The sequence below is a fragment of the Seriola lalandi genome, unplaced genomic scaffold, assembly GCF_002814215.2.
Source record: "Seriola lalandi dorsalis isolate HSWRI2012SDOR001 ecotype SW California unplaced genomic scaffold, Sedor1 jcf7180002054663, whole genome shotgun sequence".
Taxonomy (NCBI): domain Eukaryota; kingdom Metazoa; phylum Chordata; class Actinopteri; order Carangiformes; family Carangidae; genus Seriola; species Seriola lalandi.
Window position 1 is genome coordinate 1,568,055 of NW_019525216.1, and position 9,440 is coordinate 1,577,494.

General features: G+C 40.4%; 1 protein-coding gene across 1 annotated transcript in view; it reads left to right on the forward strand.

The window, feature by feature from the left end:
• LOC111665941 (adhesion G protein-coupled receptor L3) overlaps positions 1-8,006 on the forward strand; it is a 209,455-nt gene extending 201,449 nt beyond the window's left edge. The window contains exons 22-24 of the mRNA XM_087177926.1: positions 2,081-2,206; positions 3,754-3,771; positions 5,215-8,006. Of these exons, the coding sequence (XP_087034052.1) occupies positions 2,081-2,206; positions 3,754-3,771; positions 5,215-6,167 (1,097 nt within the window). The 3' untranslated portion in view covers positions 6,168-8,006. The remainder of the gene's footprint in view (positions 1-2,080; positions 2,207-3,753; positions 3,772-5,214) is intronic.
• The last annotated feature ends 1,434 nt before the right edge of the window (positions 8,007-9,440 follow it).

Here is a 9,440-nt window from a genome sequence, read left to right on the forward strand (position 1 = left end):
CCTGCTTTCCTTCGCACGTGAGGGAATGAGCTTGCAGCTGACACTCTTGCGGCGCTCCTCTCGAGAGCGGTGTCATGCAATCATCCTGATAGCGTTGCGTGTTCAATTTATCCCAGCATTCAGGATTATTGCTACACAATCAGTGCGGTTTTGGAAATTGTCCAATTTATCAAACACAGACACAATAAGTGGGGGATCTGTCACTGGGAGAATTTAAAAGGGGGCTGGTGTTTATGGAATACACTGTAATTAGGGCAAGCAGCAACAGCAACAACAAATTACTGGTTTTTAATTTTATTTTGTTTTTTTTTATCAAAACAACACTGATTTCCAAGCAAAAGCATATTATGCCTAATTAATACTAAACTAGAATTGGAATAATACTGAAAGATGAGCCTAAATCAGCCGTACAGTACTGTATTTCATTAAGCACAAGCATAGTAAATATTCCTGCAATTAAAATGCCATCAAAAAGTATACAACCAACTTTGAAAAGATGGGGGAGAGTCACAAGGTAATATAATAATCTCCATTGGTATGACAGATTCAGAGCATTGAAAGGAACAGGACACTCTGCCAGGGGATCTAATTGCTGTGTACCAGTACTTCGGATAAAAGATGTTTATCCGCTCTGGCATAGTGCATAATGGAAGCATATGCATGTGTCGTCCTCATAAGTCTTGAATTGGGGTTCTTTAAAAATAATAGCATCACATCATGTTGACGGGGGTGGGGGGAGAGGGGGGGGTGTCTTGTAAACAGGAAATGAATGCAAGTCACAAACATTTTCAGCATACTTGACATTCCGTATAATATATCCAAACACTTGAAAATAAATTATTTTTATCACCGCTGAAGAAAAACAAACATCAGGGAATCTTGCAGCATTCATGTTTCAGGTTGCAGCCTTCAAATCTGCAGCTAATCACGGGGCTCAGACTGTGAAGGTTGCTTTGGTGTGGTTGGTGGTATGTGGTCGGGAAACTGATGAGTCATTCAAGCAAGATCCTGGCAGCAAGTATCTGAGGACAAGCATCACATAAATAGAAAATGAGCCTGTGTTCTGTTTGTGCAAAGGAGGCGCGGCTGGAGCGAAGTAATGACCATCTTGACTAAAGAGAGGATGCGTCACTTCGTTCAGGGGTTATTTCAGCAGCGGCACATCCAGAATTAGACCAAATATGAACTTTGATCTGTGGAGGAAAGGAAATAATACTCCACTTCAGCTCATAAGACTATTAATGCCACAAACAATAATAATAGTGAAACATGGAACCGTTGCGCGCCCACCCCCCCATTCTGTTGTTACGGCTCTCAAGCTTTCTATTCTCGAAAGTCTCGGTTATTTCTGAAAAAATGATAGATGACTCATTCCTGATGACTGCTGCTGGCAGATTTTAGAAGCGGAAGCTATCTAGCTAATTAAGCTAACGTGTGCAACGTGTTCTAAGACCCGTAGTTAGACATTAGGAGCGAAGGAGGAAGTTTGGTGACGTAAGAGTGCCGGAGCCGCTTCAGGAGGAGGTTGGGGTGGAGGTCTGGGGCCGCACACTTTCTTTTTTTTTTTTGTCCAGCCTCAAGGAACCAAACAGTGTCCTGAGTGGTTACTGTAGTCTGTCCTGTTTGAGTGTAGAAATGTACCAGTACATGTGTTGTGTTGGCCATGTCGACGCTTTTTTTCTTTTATGTAATTTATGTGTGTTAGCACTTGTATGCTGCCTGAATGTGGAGCGCAACAGCAAAACACAAAAAAAAACAACAAAAAAAAAAAGACGACGGCCTTCAAACTAATGGCCGGCATTAACAATACAATTAATACACTTTCCATCGGTCCCATTAGCCATTTCAGTTCAGCTCTGCCACTTTCATGTAGCAAAAACCCCTCGCATTAATGATCATGTGATCATTTGGATGTTAATGGCTGTCACTGCTCAGCTGCATCTGCCCAACTGATATGAATGTTATCTCTCTCTCTTTCTCTCTTCCTCTCTGTCTATATCTCAATTTATTTTCCCACCTACCTTCTTCTGTCTCTCCACTCTTTTTTCTGTCTCACTCTGTCTCTTTCTGGCTGCTCCAGGGGCTATGGCTAACCATCTTATACCTAATGCACTCCTACGTCCTCATGGCACTAACAATCCCTATAATACATTGCTTGGGGAATCGGCAGTCTATAACAACCCTCTGGGCATGTACAACACACAAGGTGTGCTAGCTTCTTTTCATTCTTTAACATTGTGGCTAGGGCAGTGTTTTTTTTCATGTGTAGTCCTGCAGAAACTGTGAGGTTTTGCACGTCTTTGTTCCTGGCCAGGATAAGAAAACAACTTTATTATTGGAGAAGTAATGGATTTGCACTAAGCTGGAATTTCTGCGTTCAACCTTGAAGGTTTTTACAGGGCTTTAATTTAAAAAAAAAAAAAAAAAAAAAAAAAAAAACACTGCTCTAGATGTTGTGTGTTAGCATTGAACAAACTATAGCTTTATCACAAAAAAATCCCACACGTTTGTCCTGTGGGGTTTTTCATTGGAGGTGTGTCCTGGCTTCTGGTCAGGGCGTGCAATTCGGTTACACTCAGTCATGGCTGTTTGGCCGACAAAAAGAGAAATATCCTCAAAAATCAAGAGTGGGTGCCCATAGGGAGCCGGATACATCCCCAGTCATTTATTTTAAATGTGCTCTAATGTTGTCAGTGAAGCTTGCCGTGTCTTCTGTCTCTCTCTGTTCTTACTGTCAGCATTTCTTTCTTTTTAAAGCGCTGTTGGATTGTCAAACATTGTTGTTCTGCGATAAATGTCAGTAAATCTGATGTAAAAATCTAAAACACAAGTCATTTATGCTGCATAAAAAAACTAAACAAACAAACATGAGGGTTTCCGTTACTTTGATTCTCTCAGTGCTCTAATATTTTTGTAAATATAATTCCTCCTTCAGTGGAACTTCACAAAAACTAAAGTTTAAAACTTTTAATTGTAATAATGACAAATTCATATATTCAAAATGTGGGATAATAACTCAACGTAGATTTGATTGTACACATTATTTTTAAGGTGTTTTTTCTGTGGGATGTTTTTCCAATATACTGGCCTATACACCGATATAAATATTAGATCTGTATTAGATCTGAGTATCAGAAACCACCTCTGATCAGCCACCCAGCAATTGACTTTTTTTCCTGGGATCTAGTCTGACTGACTATTTTTCCCCTCTACAGAGGTGTTATTATTTTTTTCCCCAACACTCAGCAGTCAATATGAGATTGCTGCAACTTCAAGAGTCTGTAAAAACCGAGAAACTTGTGTAAAACTGAGATAAAAAAGAAAAACTCACAGAGAGCTTTGATCAGTGGATAATTTATGTATGTGATACAAGTGCTGCAATGGAGCTCTTGACAGAGGGCTATAATTCACTAACACTGCCACAGATGTAAAATAAATATCTGGAATGATGAAAATGCTAATGCATCAAAAGATTTACGGGCGCATTTGACGCTCAAACACATTTGCTATGTTTTACTCTGAGGATCCTTCAAAGAGACGTCTTTTCTTCTATTTTTGTTAACAGATATGTTGTGGTTCTTCCTGTGGTTACACAAAGTTTTGCATGGTGACTTAAAACAACTGCATACTAGAAAACATTTTCTTGATGCATCATCAGCATACTGTATGTGCACATTTCTCTTTCTACCTGTCACTGTTATGCTTATTGTGTTTTCTTTTCTTCTTTCCTTTCCCTCATGCTGTCCCTTAAAGAGCCCTACAGAGAGACAAGTATGGGAGTCAAACTAAACATTGCTTATCAAATGTAATTGACTTTGGCTTTACTTTCTTTTCACTCGATGCTGACAAAAGGGTAATGAAAAAAAAAAAGAAAATGCAATTCCCTTTGGAAGTAATAGTATTCTTTTATGACAAAGGCCCGCACCCTTTCAGATAGACCTGTAAAAATCAGTTTAAATCACTTCCTGAATTCCACTGATTCGTGTTGTTTGCACAGCTGGATATATATATATATATATATTTAAAAAAAAAAAAAAAAAAGACTGCTTCTTTCAGGCAAATATCAATTGGCTCATTTGGTATCATACTATGAATAAGATAATCCAATTACAGTCAACATTCAGACTCAACTCAACATTTCATAAGGGACGTCAATATAAATTGATCTGTATTTTATTCAGTGAATATTGAACAGCTGTGCCTTTGTCCGTGCACTTATTTAATTAATTATTATTATTGTATTATTGTATTTTACCAGTCACTTTGATCAAGCCAATACACTTCTTGAAGGTCTCAGGAATGCATCTTGTCAAATTTTCAAGAGGTCAGACCGTGGGCTTGACATTTTTAACAAGCTGGTCGTCCTTGTCTGAGGTAGTTTGAATTATCATCAGAAATATCCTTTGATGCTGATGGCACGGACTTCGAAATTGGTCAAGTATGAAATCTACATTACATGTTCATGCAACAGGAAGAACGGAAAGTCTCCTTCCTTCCCGGGTGGTTTGATTTTGAAATAGCTCAACTAATTCATGTTTAGAAATGATGGTTAGCCATGTTCACGTGGATAAAGCGTATAAATAAATGTTTTTTTCCCCCCAGTATTTCACTGTTAAATTGCAATGCTCATATGGGACAATATGGCTGGGGTCCAAATTTTCAGCTTGTGCTGTGGTTTGTGTTTACTTTGTGAAGTGTGAAATGCATGGCTGTTTTTTATTTTTTATTTATTTTTTGTCTTTGCTTGCTTAGTGCATAAGCTTTGTGTTTTTGTGCTGTGCTTTGGCTCTGCCTTGTTGTGTGTCGCACATATATCAGTGTTCTCATCACTTGCCATAGAATAATCAGTTAAATTTAATGAAAAGTGAAATCGGGTCATAGAAATTGTATTTGTAATAAGGTAAGTGTGTGTGGTGCTCATTTGCAATATATAGGCTTTTAATGTAAATACAGTGCATTATGTCTTATCTGATCCAAGTACTGTACAGTCTTTATTTCCACAGTGCACTTTATAGAATTGTGGATGACACAAAGTGCTGAGAGTGCTTGAGGGTCAGGATACATTCCAGAAAAAATGGGCTACAGTGTTTGATGGATGTAATTTGTGTTTGTAAAAATGGCTGACATTTAGCTGTGGCAATTACATCCCATCAGATTTCACCCTTCTCATTCACCCACTCTACCCCCCGACCCAACCCATGTTTGTCATTCCAGAGGGAATCCTGAACAATGCCCGGGATACAAGTGTCATGGATACTCTACCACTGAATGGTAACCATGGCAACAGCTACAGCATTGCCAGCGCCGAGTATATGAGTGACTGTGTCCAGATCATTGACCGGGGCTATAACCACAAGGAGACCACCCTGGAAAAGAAGATCCTGAAAGAGCTCACCTCCAATTATATCCCCTCCTACCTCAACAATTCCCACGAGCGCTCAACCGAGCAGAACCGGAACCTCATGAATAAGCTGGTCAATAACGTTAGCAATGGCGGCAAGGACAGCGGCTACGGGATGGGCTTGGGAGTGGGGATGGGCATGAACGTCGCGCTCGGCCTGGATGACCACTCCACCTTTGGTCCGCACCACGACGAAGGCCTGGGCCTGGAGTTAATCCGCGAGGAGTCTAACGCCCCGCTGTTGCCTCAAAGACCGCCCCCTTCCCTGCAGGCAGTGGACAACCTTCATAGTCACCTCCACCAGTCAGTGCCGCCACCCCTCCCACTGCCCCACCACCCTTTCTCTTCGTCCGCCACCACTTCCTCCTCGTCTCGAAGGAGGATCCCCCAGGAGAACAGCGAAAGTTTCTTTCCCTTACTCACCAACGAGCACACCGAAGATGAGGGCTCGTCGCCCACCCACAATCACCAGAGAGACTCCCTCTACACCAGCATGCCCATGCTGCCTGGCCTACCTGACGTGTCTGCAGAATCCGCCGACGGCTCCAAGGACGGCGGCGACGCCAGGAGCCCGGAGGCCAGCTCGGACGACGTTTACTACAAGAGCATGCCCAACTTGGGCTCGCGTAACCACCTGCATCAGCTGCACTCCTACTACCAGCTAGGGCGGGGCAGCAGCGATGGCTTCATTGTGCCCCCAAACAAAGAGGATCTATCTCCAGAAGAGGCCCACCAGGAGCCCTCGCACCTGGTCACCAGCCTATAGGCCCACACACCCTCCCACTAGCGTCCCTCCTATTACCGTAGTCCTTCTCTTCCCCGTGTCCTCTTGTTCCATCAGTCGTTGGCAGTGGTAGCCTTTGTTTTTATTCTGTGTTCCGAAAGACTGAGGCGGAGCAAATAACTGTTCTCCCACTGTTACTGACCACAAGCAGGATAATAATTGCTACGTATGGGGGCTAATTCTGTGACTATGTTTGGTTAGATATTGCGGGAATCTGTTGATGTTGTGTTTCCCTCCTCAAACCCTGTGTGGTTTGGCGTGTTTTGTCTCAGTGTGAAAAGAGACAATAACTCACACAGGATTTTTAGGTCTGCGAGATATAGTCTGACAGTCAAAAGGAACTGCATAGCCCCAAACAATACGAGTCTAAACTATGGACTTCACCGGAATAAATGGGAGATTTAAAAAAAGGACTATTTTATTATACTTCTGTATCTATATTGACTTTTTGAAAGATTTTCTTCCTCTTTGGTGAGTTGCAGCACATTTTGTTTGCTGAAGTGTCCCTTCAATGAAAAAAAAAGAGAAAAAAAAAACAAACAAAAAAAAAAAAACACACACAACATTTTGAACAATTACCATGAAGGATTGATCGTATGCTTTCAAGCATAGCTGTTCTTTTTTTCTTTCATTTTACTGTAATAACAGTTGTTAAAAGAGGGAGAAAAAACTAATAAGAGAATTATGAGATATTTCTATGTAACTGTACAGATAACTAGCTTTGCACATAATAGTATGCTTTTTTGTTCCGAGCAAACCCTTTGTCTCTGTAAATGTAGTGGTTAGGAGCAATTTTGTTCTGTTGTGCTGGCCTTTCTGGGTTTCTGGTACCAGTCTGTTTTGTTGGTTTTTTTTTTTTCCTCTTTTATAACTTTCCAAGAAATGACCATCTAAATAGAAACAAAATAACACAAAAAATATTACAACAAAACACTTACAGTGCAGGCATTTTTGTGTAAATGATCACCTATGTTTCTGGGTCTGTTTTCTGTTTCTGTTTCTGTTTGATTTTTTTTTTTTTTTTTTTTTTTTTTTTTTTTTTTTTTTTTTTTTTTTTTATTTTGATTTTTTATTTGATTTTTTTACTGTGTAGATAGCAGAGCTCTGGTTCACAGATCGTCAAGGAGACAGAGTCAGTCCAAGTTAATTATGAGGTGTCCCTCAGAAAGGTTCATAGTGCATTTTGCATCTCTATTGGCATTCAGAAAATGCTTGTGCTTCTCGGAGAGAGAAGAGGTTGAACATTGATGAGCACTAGGCACTTGTACAAAAAAAGAAATATGGCTGTTTTACTTATTAAAGAAAGTGCTTTTGGAGTGAGAAAAACTGGAAGTGTTTTCTTTTTCTTCCTAGAGGAGAAAATATATTTATTTATTTGTTCAAATAAACAGTAATAAAATTGAGAATGGGAGTAACTTTAGTGGCACAGATATTTTCTATTATTGGCTATGATTATGGCTTCATATTTATTCCTTTTTGTATTAGTTTCCAAGTTGAATGACCTCATAACTAATATTTGTTGTAACAGTGAAACTTGTTTGCCAACAAATAAATTACTGATTAAGATTTATCACTTAGCTATGACAAAAGTTCTGGTGATTTGTCTTGGAACACTTTTATATGGATTACAGTGAAGGACCTCCAAATGATGGAAAGATCAATTCCTTTTTTTAATTACCAGTTAATATCCCTCATTAGCCCTCTGTCCATTTCAGTGCCAAATAAATTTTGCCCAGCAACAGTGGATGTGCTCTGTATGCTCTGGTCTGCTTTACAATAGAAGCAGTGATTTCATAAGCTGTAATAAATATTTCAATATCATTGCTTGTGTAACCAATGCATTCTTTACGGATACTGTATGTTTAACTTGAGGTTTGATGGGCCATGCAGGGGGTGCAAAGTCACCGGCATCATTCATTCATCCTGGCAGAAGACATGAAGAGAGGTAAGCATGCTCTGTCCTACAGAAACCTTTCAGTCACTTATTGCATTGTTTCATGGTGTTGAAGATGAAACACAGCGGTGGTGGTGATCACAATATTGTCAGTAAATAGGCAACTATTTGCTAGCATGTTCACCACAACGACTTTATAATACGTCGGTGTTAAAAAAAGAAAATGCAGCTTTAAATATGAGATAACACATATTGTACGAGAACATGAAAGTGAAGCAAGTCATGGTCTAGACCTAGATCATTTTTATTTTCCTTTCGAATATTAACATTCAGAGACATTTATACTGTACAATAAACTTCACTTCAGTGTTTCTCTATTGACGTTCACTCAGGATGTTGTATTCCAAATGATTTTGGTTCCGAGAGTGTTTCTGAAAGCGCTTCAAAGTTTGCATGAAGAGATTCTCCACCACAAGGGGAACAGAAAAGACTCGAAAACAATCCGTCTGCTAATCAGTGTTTTGTAGCCAGCGTGTTTGCAAACCTGCCGACTTACACTTCCAGCAGACACGGAGCAGTATCGGCATCCAGTCGGAGTTGTTCCTCCCCACCTGATGAATGTAAAAATCAGTATTTGCTTGCCTAGTCGACCAACTGCTGAGAAAAAATATCAGGGTACTTAGCTGAGTAAACGCTCAACTTTCTTCCTTAGTCAGTCGTTTACTTTGCCCCAGCTGCTGAGTCAACAAATTAAAGGATTAACAGCTGACTTTTCTAAACCCAGTATTTCAACCACAGACAGCAAAGGGACTGAATTGAAGATGTAGCAGCAGTAAACCCAGTTTACAAGACTCCTTATATACTAGTGATCTATGTGGTAGAAATTCCTACTGCATTAATATATGCTTTGAAATAATAATCATGTTTGCCTGTGTTTTTCTGTATCATGCATGTGAAGTAGGTTAGAATGAAAAAAGAAAAAAAAGGCTAGCCCATTTGCACAGAGCTGGTACTGTGATGCATAGCTGAGTCATTGTGAAATTTTGCTAGAGATGTGTGGCACCCTCTTATTACAGCCTGGATCCTGCATCCAAAAGATGAAGGGGGAGGGGGGGGGGGGGGGGGTCCAGAGCTCCAGTCCTTTATCTGGCGCATATGCTTAAGCATGGATCTTCACTTAGAGATATGACTCGGGTGGACAGAAAGTGCTCCGGCTGTCACCGGCTGCATCACTTTGACTGGCATTTGCAAACCCCGGCGAGTTCATGAAATGTGCTGAAGATGTGACTCTAGGTCCCCCATCCACTCTCTTAATGAGTTGTTACGCAAGCCCCACGAGCCACCCTGGGCCCCTGGCGCTG